Raw genomic sequence first — 16,955 nt, 5'->3', positions numbered from 1 at the left:
ACGTCATCTTTACGCGACTAATCTTTGTCAGTGCACAAAATGGCGCCTTACAGCCTACTGGTGACCCGGCTGCAGGTGAGCGAGCTCAGGGCCCTCTGGGTTCACGAGGGCGGGGAGCCTCCTACTGAGCCTGCGGCTGTGGGCGAGGCAAGGCGAGGCGGGCCCGACCTCCCGCCGACTTTCCGTGGACCTGTCGGGGCCGCGGGCCTAGCGCGGGTGTCCGCTCCTCCCGCGCCCGAGGTCAAGGCGTCCCCGGCTCCGCTCTCCCAGTCCTGTCCCCGCCCCGTGGGAAGCGTAGGTCCAAGCAACGGCTGTCAGGTGAAGAGTGGAGGCACCCCTTTTTGAAGACTCCACTCCGCTCTCTTGTAGGGTGTTTTTCCGTTCCTCAAGGTGAGGACAAGGTGACTGGGGGGCGCGGTCGTTGTGGAGCCCGCTAGGCCCAGAGTCTGAAGGCCTCACTTCCCATCTCTAGGCAGCAGAGCCCTGCTAACCAGGGCCTTCTACGATTGCCAGGCCCGGAGGCTGTAGACGAGATTGGTACCCTGTTCCATTTTTAAAGGATCCTGCGGAACATACAGCCAAGAATGCGAGGGGGCTTTCTTGGCCCAGACATAGTAAATAGTAATGGTAGCAGTAGTCTCTCATCTATGCAAGATTGCAAGACTGTTTTAATTCCTCATCTTATCATTTAATTCATATAATCATCTGGTGATATAATTCCCATTGGATAGGCTATAAAACTGCTAGAAAGTAGGTGAAAGTTTGTGCTCTCTTGAGTGTCACCGAGGTGCTGTTTGGAGCATCTGCCCTATTTACCCTTTTGTTGTTCATGTCAGCCTGTCTTCTCTAAGCCAGAGTGTGATCCTTGAGCTGACATTGTATTTGTGAGAGTACCAGTATAGAGTATTTTGAGCTCAGTTGCTTTTCATTTAGGAGGTAGGAGGATAAAGAGACTCAACAGTTTGACCTTGACTCTTCTGTTACGAACCGTCTAGAAAACTGTGACTGCCAAATGGTTTTCTTCACTCCTAACTTGATAACACTAGGAAGGTGTTAATGGAAGGTTTCAATGTCAGGCATGTATTCTTTTAATAAAAATAAAGCAAGCAATAAAGTTGACATTCTCTGACAATCTTTTACATTTAACTTTCTGAATCTGCTTTGAATCAAGTGGCATAGCTTTGATTATAAAATTAAAGAAGTTATGTGCTATACTCTCAGGAAGCATTGTGTTACTAGGGTTTGTTTTTGTGTTTTTTAATCACACTGCTTAAATTTAGACCATATGGTTTAAAATGAAATCATCATTTGTCTTAAATACTTCTGATCTCTCAATTTTGGACAAAGACAAGGGGTTTGCCCTAATTTTCTCTTTAGAGCTTTTTTTTTTTAAGATTTTATTTATTTATTTGACAGAGATCACAAGTAGGCAGAGAGGCAGGCAGAGAAAGAGAGGGGGAAGCAGGCTCCTTGCTGAGCAGAGAGCCGGATGCGGGGCTCTATCCCAGGACTCTAGGATCATGACCTGAGCGGAAGGCAGAGGCTTAGCCCTCTGAGCCACCCAGGTGCCCCTCTTTAGAACTTTTGATTTTCTAGGTTAATGATGTAGAAAGAAAGGTAGTTGTTTTTTCCTGATCCTGCTGCCCCATGATGTAGTGAAGTCAGGCAATATTATTTGATGGTTAAATGATTACAGATTTAGTGATCTTGGAAGGGAGGACTAATATCACGGTATTTTTTTTAAAAAAGGATTTTGGAAAGATTTTAGTGTTAGACCAGTATAGAAAGAGATCTGGGCCATAGTTCATATTCTTTCCTGACCCTGTGACCTTGAGCAAATTACTTTGGATTCTAGTTTCCTCACCTGACAGATCATTGGGGATGATCTTCATTGACAAATGCTTACTGAGTACTTGGTTCCATTCAGATTGTTATGAAGTGATAAGAAAATGGAATATATTTGTTTTTGATCATCATGCAGTCCAGCCTCCTCTTTTACAGATGGATAATCTAAGACCTTGGAAGCCTGGGTGACTTCCAGTAGCAGAGTCAGGATTAAAATCCAGGTGTCCTCGTTTGTTCATTCAGCTAAGATGAATGAAAAGCAGTATACCACACTGCCTCTCAGTAGCCAAGCTATCTTAAATAATGGCCTGCTAACACTGTCCTCTGAGAACCTTGTAAACTTACCTTTTTTGTATTTAGCTACATTTGAGAAGTGATGGTACTGCTTTAGTTGTCATGTCTGTAGAACCCTGTCCGTGCATTCAATTTATTCCGACCTCATTCCATGTATATTCATTGAGTACCCACCACTTGCTTCAAATACAATGATAAGCAAAGCAGACAGTTCCCGTTCTCGTGGAACTTCTACTCTATTCTTCTACCATACTGTATTCTATTATATAGTCAATGTGTTTTCCTGCAGAGGGCCTTGGAAATCTTTCTCAGCCAAAATACTTTTCTTCTGCCCTTAGCTGGACCAAAGGTGAAGGTAAATAATAGAATGATGGCAGTTTCTACTGCCGTTGAGAGTACCTAACATTTACCTTACTGTGTGCCAGTAATCCCACATGATGCCGTGAGATAAGGCAGACCTATTGGCTCTAATAGATGAAGAAACAGGATTGGAGAAAAAACACAATATGATGCTTAAGAACTGGGTTCTCGCGTCGTACTACCGGGACCTGAAAGCTGACTCTAATATTCCCCAGCCATGACTGGGCGGATTACTTGATCTCTCTGTACCTGTTCCCTCACCGGTAAGATACAGATAATGATAGTACATCTGGTTTATTTGATTATTGTATTATAGTTGCAAACTAGAACCCTCCCTGTACCTAGTAAGGGCTATATAATTAAGTACAATTAAGCTAAGTAACATGAAATAAACGTGTCTAATGCTCATTAGTCATTAGCAGGTGTGATTTGAATCTGTACCTTTTATTTTTGGTACATTTTTGATTCCAGAGTCTGAGTTCCTAGCACCTGTGTTATACTGCTTCCCTTTGGCATCAAGATTCAGCTTATCCCCCAGGGTACTGTTAATGCTTCTTCTTCTTTTTTTTTTTTTTTTTTTTTTTAAGATTTTATTTATTTATTTGACAGACAGAGATCACAAGTAGGCAGAGAGGCAGGCAGAGAGAGAGGAGGAAGCAGGCTCCCCGCTGAGCAGAGAACCCGATGCGGGGCTCGATCCTAGGACCCTGGGATCATGAACTGAGCTGAAGGCAGAGGCTTTAACCCACTGAGCCACCCAGGTGCCCCCTGTTAATGCTTCTTTACCTGAGAACAGATCTCCTTAAGTTGAAAGTGTTCCACTGTTTTTGTTTTGTTTTGTTTTGTTTTTTGTTTTTTTAAGATTTTACTTACTTATTTGACAGCAATCACAAGTAGGCAGAGAGGCAGGCAGAGAGAGAAGGGGGAAGCAGGCTCCCCCTCACCGAGCAGAGAGCCCGATGTAGGGCTCGATCCCAAGCTCAATCCCTGAGACCACGACCTGAGCCAAAGGCAGAGGCTTTACCCACTGCCACCCAGGCGCTCCGAAAGTGTTCCACTGTTTAACAGTGCCTGCCACCAGCTTGTAAGGTTAGAAACAGAGAAAAAAAAATGGAGGTCAGCATTTTGAAAAGCCCCATCTACTCTCTGGTGTTTATTTTTTATTTGTGTGCACACAACTGTGGATGGTAGATAAAAGAGGTTGGGTGCTTGCAAATATGTTTCTTAGGTCTTTGGTTTTGCCTTGAGGTGCTGAGTTGCTGAGTTCCTCATCATGTAACCTCACATGCAAATCCGAGATGGCCATTAACTACAATGGAGTCTGACAGATTTGGCAGAAGTTAAGTTCTCTGTCAAGTGCTAGGTTAAAACCACCACCACCACCACCTTGGGAATTAGGAAATGGGCCATTCCGGTTGCATGTCACTGTAGTCCGGTCTCAGGTATCCTGTAGTCAGCTGGTGACTGGAGTTGAGTAGATGAATGAATGATTGAACGGATGAGTAAGCAAACTTCAACAAACGTCGAGTCTAAACTTTGGGCCGAGAGAGTAGAGTCACCATCTTGAGAACTAGGGGAGTGCATTGTTGCCTTTTGAACTAGCTGTTTCCAAAATGTTCATTGAAAGCTTTAGTATATGACTAACACTTCTAGACTCTGCGAGTGCCACAGTGAACAAGAATAGTGGATCTTATATATTGTAGTTCTAGGCAAATAGAAGATAAACTAGTAGACAACATTGTAACTACTAAGTGCTACCAGAAAGGTAGATTAGGATCCTGTGGTAGAGAGGGTCAGGGTGGGCATGTGACATGGCTTTAACTGGGGTGGGTGGCAAAGGCCCTACAGAAAAAGGTGACATTTGAGCTGTTACTTAAATGACAAGAAGACAGCCTTCAGTATTTTTTTTTTTTTTAAGATTTTATTTATGGGGTGCCTGGATGGTTCAGTTGTTAAGCGTCTGCCTTCCACTCAGGTCGTGATCCCAGGGTGCTGGGATGCAGCCCTGCATTGGGCTCCCTGCTCAGCGGGAAGCCTGCTTCTCCCTCTCCCACTCCGTCTGCTTGTGTTCCCTTTCTCACTGTCTCTCTCTCTCAAGTAAATAAAACCTTAAAAAAAAAAAAAGATTTATTTGAGAGAGAGAGAGCATGAGTGGGTCAGGGGAAGGGCAGAGGGAGAGGGAGAAGCAGACTCCCCGCAGAGCAGGGAGACCAACGTGGAGCTCAATCCCAGGACCCCATGATCATGACCTGAGCCGAAGGCAGTTGCTTAACCAACTGAGCCATCCAGGCACCCCCAGCCCTTCAGTGTTTTGGGAGGAGAGATTTCAAGTAGGAGCAGCATGTGCAAAGCACCTGATATAGGTATGAGCTTAGTGTGTTGAAGATAGGAAATAAGGACCATATTGGGGCACCTGGCTGGCTCAGTTGATGGAATGTGTGACCCTTGATCTTGGAGTTGTGGGTTCAAACTTCATGTTGGGTGGAGAGATTACTTTAAAATCTTTTTTTGTCTTGTCTTGTTTTGTTTTAAGATTTTATTTACTTGTCAGAGAATGCATAAGCAGGGGGAGTGACAGGTAGAGGGAGCGGGAGAAGCAGGCTCCCCATTGAGCAGGAAGCCCAATGTGGTGCTCGATCCCAGGACCCTGGGATCATGACCTAAGCCAAAGTAGGCACCCCTTAAAAATAAAATCTTTAAAAAAAGAAGAAGTAAGGCCAGTGTGGCTGAGGAGTTGAGAGGAAGGTCTAAGCAAGAGGTGGGGGCCAAGGTCATGTAGGCTTGGGTTCTACCCTAAGTGGAAGAAAATCCCCTGGAAGGTTTTGTCCCCCCCAACCCCTCCCCGGAAAGTTTTAAGCCAGGGAGTGACAGGATCTGATTTATGGTTGAAGAAAATCATCTTTGTTGCTGCATGGATGGTGAACCACAGTGGGACACAAGAGGAGGTAGGGAGACCAGTGGGGGCTATTGGAATCATCCAGGGCGTGGTGATGGTATCTGGGACTAGGGTTCTGGTAGTGGAGATATTTTGGATCGGTTAGACGTGGAGTGTGAGGGATAGGGAATAATTAAGGATGACTCCTAGGTTCGTGGCCTGAGCAACTGAGGGATGGGTGAACCTGACTTTGGTAGTTACATGTTTGGATAGTACTTGTAACGTGGCCAAAGTTCATTCATAAATTCTTGATCCTTCCATCCGCTGTCAGCAAGTACCCGTATATCACAGGTGAGGAAGCTGGATGGAGTCAGGCGTTTTGCCCAGGGGCCGTCCCTCACTTGAATACGAGCATCATTTCCGAAATGAGCCCTGTTCTCTCTGTTGTGCCTTTTTCTGTTACCTGGTGCCTCCCAAAGGGCATCTGGTCAGTACTTCAAGTGAGTGTTGATGCTTGAGTGGTCTTTGTTGGCTCCGGCTTTCTTTGACACAGTTGTTTTTCCCTGTACCTGGTTTGGAAGGCAGTGGTAGGCCCTGGGCCTCTCAGTATGCAGGACAGGAGGGACTACAGGAAGGCTGCTTGCATTCTTTAAAAAGCACAAAGAATATCAGAACCTTGAGAGAGACTTCTTCTGCCATGGACTTAACTGTCCTTATCCTAACCTGTGGTTTCAAGGGTTCAGCCCTCTGTAGCCCTCAGGTTACACATTTACAAAACAGGACTATTAATTGCTACCTTCCACTAAGGGTTCTGAAGGCTTAATAATATTTGAAAAGTTCTTTAAGCTCTAATACACTGTAAACATTTGTGAATAGTGTTTGATGTTATTGTAGGAATAGGCCCTTTGAAAAATACACTTATTTTTTTTAAAGGAATAGGTCCTTTCTAACATTGAGAACAGGGGCAAATTTTTCCCTGAGATTCTTTCTTTCTTTCCTTTTTTTTTTTTTTTTATTTTTTTTTAAAAAAAAGTTTTTTTTTTTTTTTTAGTTTTTTTTTTTTTTAATTTGACAAAGAGAGATCACAAGTAGGCAGAGAGAAAGGAGGAAGTAGGCTCCCTGCTGAGAGAGCCCGATGTGGGGCATGATCCCAGGACCCTGACATCATGACCCGAGTTGAAGGCAGAGGCTCAACCCACTGAGCCACCCAGGCGGCCCACCTCAGATTATTTCTGAATGAACCTGTAGACACTGTTCTTTATTTCGGGGGTCCCAGAAGGCATGGATAATGGTTTTCTTGGGTTCGTTCTGCAAAACTTGGATCAAAGGAAAGGGCACCAGTTTTGGAGCGAGGTCTGGAATTCCGTCTTTGCTGTGAGGCAGTGGACAGTGTAGTTAACATTCTAGAGCCTCAGTGTTCTCATCTGTAAAATGGGCTTATTAGTACCTTCTCCCTCCTAGAATAGTTGTGAGTATTAAGTAGGACTGTATGTGTAAAGTTCCGAGGGCAAATCTGGTGCAGGGTACAGATCCTTGGTAAATGTTAGTCTCTGTCTCCAGCCCTTGAGATGGCTTCCAGCCTCCATTGCCTTGGCATTTATACTGAGCTCTTATGTTTAAAAAAGACTGGCTCATTAAGCATCTGCCTTTGGCTCAGGTCATGATCCCAGGTACCGGGATGGAGTCCTGCATCAGCCTTCTTGCGCAGCGGGGAGCCTGCTTCTCCCTCTGCCACTCCCCCTCTTTGTGCTCGTTCTCTCTCTCCCGCTCTCTGACAAAATCTTTTTTTTTTTTTTTTTAGATTTTATTTATTTATTTGACAGAGAGAGAGAGAGATCATAAGTAGGCAGAGAGGCAGGCAGAAAGGGGGGGAAGCAGGCTCCCTGCTGAGCCGAGAGCCCGATGTGGGGCTCCATCCCAGGACCCTGGGATCATGACCCGAGCCGAAGGCAGAGGCTTTAACCCACTGAACCACCCAGGTGCCCCTGACAAATAAAATCTTTATTAAAAAAAAAAAAAAAAAAAAGAAAAGACTGGCTCTAGGGAAACTGCTTGTTCCTCCCCTAATCTCCGTGCAGGTGCTGCTGTAAGAGTAGGGAGAAGAGGTAGAAATGAATCTGTCGGCTTCCTGATTTTATTCTCTAAGTTGAAGTGCAACTCTGGGAAAGTGAGCTGTACAATTACTTTTGTAATACATATTTTTTAAGATTTTATTTATTTATTTGAGAGAGAGAGCAAGCGTGGGAGCATGAGTGGGGTGTGGGCAGGGGAGAGGGAGAGGGAGAAGCAGACTTCCCGGTGAGCAGGGAGCCCGACGACGAGGGGCTCGAGCCCAGGATCCCGAGATCATGACCTGAACCGAAGTCAGATGCTTAACCGACTGAACCACCCAGGCTCCCCATGTTTGTAGTATTTTCATCATCAGAGTCTGGGTCCTGGGAGAAGTTGTGCCCAGTGGGAGTATTTCTGCTTCTATCCTGCAGAGAGATGCTGGGACAGCTTCTGATGGGGAACTTGAATTCTGGGGCTGGCTGCAGGAGGACCCAAAGGGGTCTCAGAAGCCCCTCTAATCCCCCGCACTTCATGCTGTGTCACTGGGTTCCTTCACCTTCTGCTGGACATTCGTGTTGTTCTTAATTGTTCATTGAGGGAGCTGTAGGGCTGGTTTAAGACAAGGGCCCTGCCTGTGGAAGAGCTCATACCTTGGCGAGGAGGAAGTCACTTCCTAACCGCACTACACGCTGGCCTGAAGCAAGGAGGGAAGGGGTGAGCTGGGCCATCGTAGAACTTAGGTGTCTTGGGACGCGTTTAGTCTGTGCCACACACATCGCTGGTGTTAGAGATACCAGTAGCTGAACTAGGTCTTATTTTACAAAGACTGCCTCTTTTGCCCTTCACAGCAGCCCTAAGAAGCGGGTGTCATTAGCCTGAGAACCAGAGGGGCTGAGCAGCTCGTCTGAGGGCACAGCTAGCGTGTGGCCCGGTCAGATTTTGAATGCAGATTTGTTTGCTTGCAGAACCCAGGCTTTTGACCACTCTGCTGAACTGTTTCCTCAGAGTACTCCCCCCGGGGCTGGAGAGTCGAAAGTAGACCTTTGTGGAGGAGGCCGAATGCGGGGGCCACAGTTCAGTTGGCTCCCTGCCCTGCTGGGCTCTCTGTTTACTTGGGGCCTTGATTGCCCCAAATACCAGCCAGGCCTGGGAGGGTGGGGCCAGAGGGCTGAGCCCCACAGAGGCAGCTTTATTCCTTGCTGGAGCCGCGGGACAGCCGCACAGGCCGCCTATTGAGCTCGAAGAAGCCGCCCTTCCTGAGTGTGTTAGTGTGCAGCGTTGCCCCGGGGGCTGGCATCGGGCTCAGATTTGTATGCAGTTCACAGTGTGCCTGGCATCTCTGCCCCGGCCACCAGCAGCAAAGGACAAGTGGGCCGATGAGTGAATCTATCAAACAGTCCCTTAAAGAACCCCTCCCTGGCCTTACACATGGGAGCGCGCGCGCACATGAGCACCGGCTGACTTGGAGAAACACAGCTCCCTGCCCCCTTCCCAAGCCTCTGAAAAGGACTGCATCACCTTTTGTGCCTGCCAGTTGCTTAGCAACCAAGCTAGCTGATTGCCTCCTGGGCGGAGTGGGGAAATTGTTTAGCTCTGGAGAGGAGCCCAGCGTCACCTCCCTGGGGTGGGAGAGAATTGTTGCAGGCCGCAGAGGTGTGGGAAGATGCTGCTGCTTTGGAGGGTGCTGACTGACAGGCATTCCTTGTGGCCCACCTAGCCAGAGCCTGCCTGAGGCTTCCCTGCCAGGAATGGCCCGGCTGTTCCAAGCTAACAGCTGTGAGCCTGAAGGCTGCTGAAGGTCATGGTCAGAGGAACCAGGGGTCTTACCCTGCTGAGACTGTGAAGTCATCCTGCTGTTGAAGTGGGCTGCCTTGTAAGGTAGCACGTTCCCCCACCCCTGGGCACAGGTTGGACGGCCTCGTGTTAGGGATGCCCGGGCAGCATGAGAGGATAGAAGAGACCTTTTCAGTCCCATTGCTTCGATGTGTGGCCCTGGTGCTTGGGATCTGCTCTGGGGCCCTTGGTCTTTGTGAGCTAGGAAAGGGGTAGAGGACATGGTGGGAAGCAGCACCGCTTCGTCCTTTCTGTAATACACAGGCAGGCAGTTGGTTAGTAGCAACATACCCTCCCGGGAGAAGTGAGTGATAGCCTACATGTATTGAATGCCTGTCAGGAATCCAGACTGAACTCTGTGCTTTGCTTATATTTTTTTTCCTTAAAGAATGTAGTGTATTTGGGGCGCCTGGGTGGCTCAGTGGGTTAAGCCGCTGCCTTCGGCTCAGGTCATGATCTCAGGGTCCTGGGATCGAGCCCCGCATCGGGCTCTCTGCTCAGCAGGGAGCCTGCTTCCTCCTCTCTCTCTACCTGCCTCTCTGCCTGCTTGTGATCTCTCTCTCTGTCAAATAAATAAATAAATAAAATCTTAAAAAAAAAAAAAAAAAGAATGTAGTGTATTCATAAAAACCCTCTTTTCAGTCCAGTCCCCAAAGGCAAACACTGATAGGAATTTTGTGTTTTATCATTCTAGATGTTTTTTTCTCTACACTTACACGCGGTACATTCTTTGTAAATCTCACAAAAACCTCTGCTCTTTTACCCCATTTTATAGAAAATAAAGGAAACTGAGGCTCAGAGAGGTGGAAAACCTTGTCTGAGTTCCTGTGGCTAGGAGAGCCGAGATTGTAAGCCAGATCCATCCGGCTCTAGAGTGGATGCCCTTTCTTTGACTTGGCGCGGGTTGGAGTGTTTCCACAGTGGCCCTCGACAGGACTGCATGGGGTTGGTGGCTGCTTTGTCTCTTGCTGAAGCAGTTGCCTCAAGAGACCAGGCATCTTCTAGGAGCTCAGCCTGTTGGGACAGCTCAGCCACTTCTGCTTCTTGGCTTGCTCCGAGTTCTGGTGCTCAGCGACATGTGGCTCCCTAAGGCAGTGCTGGCACGTGCCCTGCCTCACCGGGTGGGTGAGAGGTCAGGCTGGCCTCCTGGCTGAGAATATGTCATTCTCTTTGGTTTGGACTGTTCTCTTGATACAAATGATTCCAAGGAAGACTTGTGTCCTTTGGGAAGGGAGAGTAGCATGTCTGACCTTGGCCAGTTGGGAAGGCCAGAGTTTCGAGTGGGGACGCACATAACGTGCCACCGCGTGGGTCCCCTTTCCGTACGCTTTGCTTCTGTAAATGGGCGCAGCCAGCTTAGCACCTCGGCTAGAGGCACTCAATGTGAATTTGAAAGCAGGATGAAGAGGCTTGTGTTCAAATTGTGGCTCTGCCTTCGTCTCTCTCATCACCAAATATTTTTTCAACTTCTGTGTATCAGACATTGTTCTAGGCTCTGAGTATGCATGGTAACGTGACTAGACAGGTTTTCTGCCTTCAGGGCGCTTACAGTTTAGTGGAATTTACTTTCTCATCTGCCCGAGTCTCCATTTTCTCTCTATATGAGGGACTGTGGCACACTTGTTGGGAAGGTGACAGAAGATAACCTTTGTGATCTTGCCTGGCACAGTTTTGTTTTGTTTCTTTTCATTTCTTGCCAGGCTCCCCATTGGGGTCCACTTTGGGTATGTTTCCTCCTTCAGAATTTGTTCTGTGTCAGTAAATGCAGGATCAGCGGTGCCTCCCTTACTCCCTTGGAGCCCTGGAGATTTGGATCTTACCCGGTAAGGGAGGGGCACTACCGAGACCCAGGAGCCAGACTCCACCAAAGACACTTTGGTTTAGCAGTTGGGACCAGTAGCCAGCACCCCCCCCCCCCCCCGCCACTGAGGGCTGGGCCTGCCTGGCTCTTGGGCCGGAGCAGAGGCTGGGAAACACTTTCTGTAGCACAGTGAGAAGACCATGGGCTCCGTAGGTTCCCAGCTGTGTGACCTTGGGCCGGCCACTTCCTGTCTCTGGGCCTGTGCATCTTCAGGGCAGTTAGGGATGCTGAGCTTTGTGCAAGGTTTAGCAGAGTAGCTGGCACAGAGCAGGTGACCGCTCACAGCTATTTACTCCAAAACAGATCTGTGAGCATCTGGCTACTATGGGAGACTCCCACCCAAGTGTAAAATTAGGGAGTTGTTTGGTAGCAGAGGGAATGCTGTGTGGATGCTTAGACTGTTGAAGACACGATTAAGGTTTTCAAGGATTTGAAAGGCTGAAATGTGGAAGAGTGACTAGGTTCATTTGAACTGGTTCCAAAGGGCAGGGCTAGGAAGTGCGGCCTGTCATGTGTCAGGCACTGGACTGGGTCCTTCCTGTAGGTGCTCTCTTTGAGCCCTGACTGCGGCCTGGGAAGGTTAACCCCACTTAGAGGAGAGAAGGTGATGTTTGGATGCTAAGTACAGCCTCTCGAGGTTACATGGCCTCTTGGGGACAGAGTCTCCAGTGCCGGAATCTGTGTTCTGATGTGACTGAGGCATGTTTCAGTTCAGTATAAGAAGCATTTGTAGCAGTTGGAAAGTATTAGAACTGTCCCGGAGTGGAATAGGCTTTCTGGAAGAAACTGAGCTTCCTGGTCCCATCCTGTTCAATCAGGGGCTCAGGGAGGTTGCCCAAGAGAGGTTTCTGCTCAGCCGTGCTCTAGGCTCCTTTGTTCCAGAGGAAGTGGAGGGTGAGGGCTTAGTGAAAGTACCCCTTCTAGATACGGGCCTGGTATGTACCCATGAGAATTTCGTAAGACCTGAGACTGGGGCTCCAGGTATGGGAAACAATTTTCCTGTTTTCTGGTCGTTGCAACTCTGGGTTGGTAGGCCTTATGAGTGGTCTCAGCAATGTTTCTGGGTCCCCAGGCCAGGTGGAACTGAGCATTTGAGTATGTTTTACTTTTGGATTTAGGAAAGAAAAACAAAATCTTAGTAGGTTATTATTATTTTTTTAATATGCCCACAAATCATCATCCTTCTTTAAATAACACTGACCCAGGGGCGTCTGGGTGGCTCAGTTGTTGGGTGTCTGCCTTTGGCTCGGGTCAAGATCCCAGGGTCCCGGGATCGAGCCCCGAGTCGGACTCCCTGCTGAGCAGGAAGCCTGCTTCTCCCTCTCCCACTCCCCCTGCTTGTGTTCCCTCTCTCGATGTATCCACCCCCGCCCCCCTCCCCCGGTCAAATAAATAAATAAATAAATAACACTGATCCAGACTACTTGACCCCCAGCCACAGTGGTTGGCTACTGTAGGACTCAGTAATACCTGTTTTTAAGGTAAAATTGATTTCTTAACTTTTTTCTTGTTTATGAAGGTAATTACCCATTGTAGGAAACTTGGAAAATACAGAAGTGTAGAGAATATCATAAAAGTTACCTATAAATATTTGTAATACCCCACCTTTACCCAGAGATAACTACTGTTAATGTTTGGTATATGTCTTTCTAATGTTTTTAAATTTTTACAATCCAGATTAAAAACATGTACAGTAATATGTGTATTTATAATCATAAAAGCAGCAATGAGGAGATTTTTTTTTTTCCTAAAGATTTTATTTATTTGAGAGAGAGAGCATGTGCAAGTGCAGGAGCTGGGATGGGGGAGAAGAGGAGAGGGAAGGGAACAAGCAGACTCCCTGCTGAGCAGGGAGCCCAATACGGGGGCTCGATCCCAAGACCCTGAGATCATGACCTGAGCCGAAGGCAGATGCTTAACTGACTGAGGCACCCAGGTACTCCAATAATGGGAACATTCTTATAAACACTTGAACCCCCCCCCCTTTTAAGTAATCTCTACACCCAACGTGGGGCTCAAACTCAGAACCCAGAGATCGAGAGTTGCACGCTTCACTGACTGAGCCAGCCAGGGGTCCCTGAATACTCTTAATAAAACTAAAATCTTTCTTTCTGCCACCCTTTTCCTAAGCTTTTTTCCTTCTCCAGGAGTAGCAGTAGATCAGTGTATGTCCTCTTAAGTGCATGTCTGTGAGCATACAGTACATACATAAACAGTGTTAAAGCAATTTGCTGTGTGTTTTATCTGTAACTTAACAGTGAATCTTAGAGATTTTTCCTAAAGTGTTACAGTATTCCACAAAATGGATAAAATGTAACTTAAAAAAGAGAACATATAAGTTGTTTCTAATTTTTTTTAAGATGTTATTTTTAAATAAACTCTCCACCCAGTGTGGGGCTCCAACTCACAACCCCGAGATCAAGAGTCACATGCTCCCCCAGCTGAGCCAGCCAGGCACCCCTAGGTTATTTCTAATTTTTTTTTTCAAGATTTTATTTATTTGACAGAGGGGGACAACGAGATAGGGAGTGTAAGCAGGGGGTGTCGGAGAGGGAGAAGTGGCTTTCCGCTGAGCAGGGAGCCCAACGATGCAGGACTCAATCCCAGGACCCTGGGATCACAACCTGAGCCAAAAACAGATGCCCAACGACTGAGCCACCCAGGCGCCCCTATTTCTAAATTTTTATTTTTTTTTATTTTTATTTTTTTTTCTATTTCTAAATTTTTAAATATTTTGCTTCACGGGGCAGTGCACGTTCCTGCAGCTGCCTTCTTGTGCGTGTGCGTGGTGCAGGGGTGCCTGGGGAAGCAGACTTGCTCAGTCACAAGTGTACTGAATTCTGGTAGCTATTGCCAGTTCCCACTGACGAGACTTTACTAGTGTTCTCAGATAGCAAAATTCAAGGTTATTCTTTCCTCTAGACTCTTGCCAACACGTTCTGTTGTAAATCTTTGAGATTTTCGCCCATTACTTTTGTATAATGGTGGTGGAGGGGAACAGCCATGTTCTTTAAAAACATCTGCCGGGGCGCCTGGGTGGCTCAGCAGGTTAAGCCTCTGCCTTCGGCTCAGGTCATGGTCTCAGGGTCCTGGGATCGAGCCCCCGTTTCAGGCTCTCTGCTTGGCAGGGAGTCTGCTTCCTTCTCTCTCTCTGCCTGTCTCTCTGCCTACTTGTGATCTCTGTCTGTCAAATAAATAAATAAAATCTTAAAAAAAAAAAAAGGCTGGAAAACCCCTATTAAATGCTATTTTTTTTAGTCTGCTTGTAGCGTTTCATATACTAATTGCTATTTGAGAGGAACCCATTCATGCCCTTTCTTAGCTCATATAATACACAGCTGTTCCCTTTTTCTGAATGAGGAAACCAGGTTCAAAGGTGAAGTGCTAGTAAACGGTAGAGCTGGCTTTGAAGCTGGATCTAAGTTCTTTTCACTGTGCTGCTAGTAAACCGTGGGTTATAGTCCCAAGTTTTAGGATAGTCAGCCACACCCAAACTGACCTTCCACTATTTCCCGCTTTGTCGATGACATCCTACCCTTCTCTGTGCTTAGTAGCTTTTGCACACTTGACTTAATGATTCCGTATCTTTACGTACTGTGTGTCTCTTCCGGTGACTTCCAAACTCCCGTGCATCCTCCACAGCCCTGCTCGAAGCCCTGCCCTGGCTCCTCAAGCCGAGGTTATGGTTCCCTCTGCAGCACTCCCGCTTCTGGCCTGTACTTCCTTTTTGCACAGCTGGTTACATTTACCTGCTCGTCTTGGTGGGAGTAAGATAGCTTAGGGACTGTCTTCCTCTTCTTGGTGTCTGTTCCTGTTGCCTGGCACGTAGTAGGTGTTCAGGTGTCAGAGTGGGTGTGGACACCTCTTTCCTAGAGGAAACAGGTTACAGGATAAGCCACCATCAACCTGTTTTCCTTTTGCCTCTCTTGGATGCATTACCTACATAGCAGCCACAGTGATTTTTTTTTTTTTTTTTTAATGCAAATCTAATCCAGTCATGATCCTGCTTAAACCTTCTGTGGCTTCCCACTGCTTTTAGGAGCAAGTTAAACATTGAACGTGTCCTACTGTAAAGCTCACACACACTTACAAGACAAGGTCAAGGCCTGAATGATTGGATTGGTACAGGTACAGTGAGGCGCTTTCATGTACAGACAGTTCATAACTGACACAGGCAACAGAAGAACAAGCCAAAGGTGCCAGCTTCCTGGGTCCCAGTCCCGCACACCAAGTGGAGCACACCAAAGCTGAAGGAGCCCATGACCGCGCACGCGTTGTGGGTACCCTGCTGCAGCTCAGTGTGTTTACATTCTGCAGCTCTAGTCTGAAGGGTCTGGGGCAGAGAGCTTCATACATCATCAGATTCTGGGACACAGGAGAAACTGTCTCATGATAGTCTCCCAGGGGAGATTAGGAGGCAGGTGGGAGAGGGCCTCACAGCAGCTCCTTTAGAGGCCTCCCATCTCGTGTTCCAGGGCATCAGAAGGTATTCCAGCAGGACTCAGACAACCTGTGGTTCAGGGTTGCTAGGGTACTTTTCTCCTACCCCTACAAGGTCACTCATGATATGTGGGTTCTTTTTACCTCTAGCCTTATTTTCTGTCATTTTTGCTTACTTTGCTCCGGCCAGGCTGGCTTTCTGTCTTCATTCAGTTACAGGTGGTTTCCTGCCACAGGGCCTTTACACATGCTGCTTTGTGGCTCCTAAGTTTCCTTGGACTCCCTCTCCTAAACCCCTTTTATTTGTCTGACTAACTACTATAATGTTTCAGTTCTCAGATTAGATACTGGTTTCTTGGGAAAGCCCTTCTCCCAGTCAGGTTTAGGTTGTCCCACTTTCTACTGTTACAGCTGATTAACTTTTCTTTCATAGCCTCTCTGATGTAGCTGCTTATATGGTCCCTTGAGTGATTACATATCTGTCTTCTCCACAAGCTCTGAATTGGGCATGGGCAGGAAAGTGCCCATCTTGCTTATCTCATTAATTCAGCACAAATTCCAGGGCTTGATAAATACTTGTTGAATGAATCAGTATCACCTTAGTTTAAATTAGGGAAGGAAGTAGTGTGGTGGAAAAAGCATTGACTTGAGAATTGAACTGCGCTCCTGACTGCTGTTAACTAGGTATGTGACCTCCAGCCTTCATTTATTCATCTGTCAAATGAAGTAAAATACTTGGGGATCTGGGCTCACTGGTGCTTCTGAAAATCTGTGGTTCTAGATGAACTATTTAATTACCAGAGTTCTAGAGGGGTGGGGCCTGGGATAAGAATCCCACTGCCTAGTGGACATCTCCACCCCAGTGTCCTCTCCATATGCAAACTCCTGATCTCACCCTCAAGCCTGCTCTTCTGTTGCCTTCCCCATTTCATTGCTAAGCAACTCCATTCTTCAGTTACCCAAGCCCCAAACCCCGTGAGATGTTCTTCACTCCATTCCCATACCCCATGGCCATTCTTTCAACAAATCTTAACGGTTACTACCTTCAGAATATATGTAGACTCCAGCCCCTCTGGCCTCCACCACTCTGACTCTGGTCCACATCACCGCCATCTTTCACGGGCTGTTGCACTAGCCTTTGCCCTGGTCTCCCTGCTGCCTTCTGTTCTCCATGGAGCAGCCAGAGGGATCCTTGTGAAGATGTCGGAGCATTGATTCCTGTTTAGAATTCTTCATTAGGTCCTCGTTTAGAGTAAAGTCAGAATCTTTACTAAATTCTGCTAGATCCTGTGCAGTTTGAATCCTTGCTACCTCTTGAGCTTATCTCTTACCACACTTGCCTTTGTTTATTCTGCTCTGGCCACACTGGCTTCCTTGCTCATTGTTGTTTTTTTT

The 16,955-nt window shown here is 47.1% G+C and overlaps 1 protein-coding gene across 1 annotated transcript in view; it reads left to right on the top strand.

Moving 5' to 3' along the window:
* The first annotated feature begins 22 nt into the window (after positions 1 to 22).
* LOC111157631 (aconitase 2) overlaps positions 23 to 16,955 on the top strand; it is a 55,134-nt gene continuing 38,201 nt past the window's right edge. Inside the window, exon 1 of the mRNA XM_022519220.1 lies at positions 23 to 75. Coding sequence (XP_022374928.1) covers positions 40 to 75 — 36 coding nt within the window. The 5' untranslated portion in view covers positions 23 to 39. The remainder of the gene's footprint in view (positions 76 to 16,955) is intronic.

Source organism: Enhydra lutris, unplaced genomic scaffold (genome assembly GCF_002288905.1).
Source record: "Enhydra lutris kenyoni isolate GAN:26980312 unplaced genomic scaffold, ASM228890v2 scaffoldscaffold55, whole genome shotgun sequence".
NCBI classification, from domain to species: Eukaryota; Metazoa; Chordata; class Mammalia; order Carnivora; family Mustelidae; genus Enhydra; species Enhydra lutris.
The sequence above is the reverse complement of the archived record's forward strand: the minus strand, read 5'-3'. Positions and strand labels throughout refer to the sequence as shown.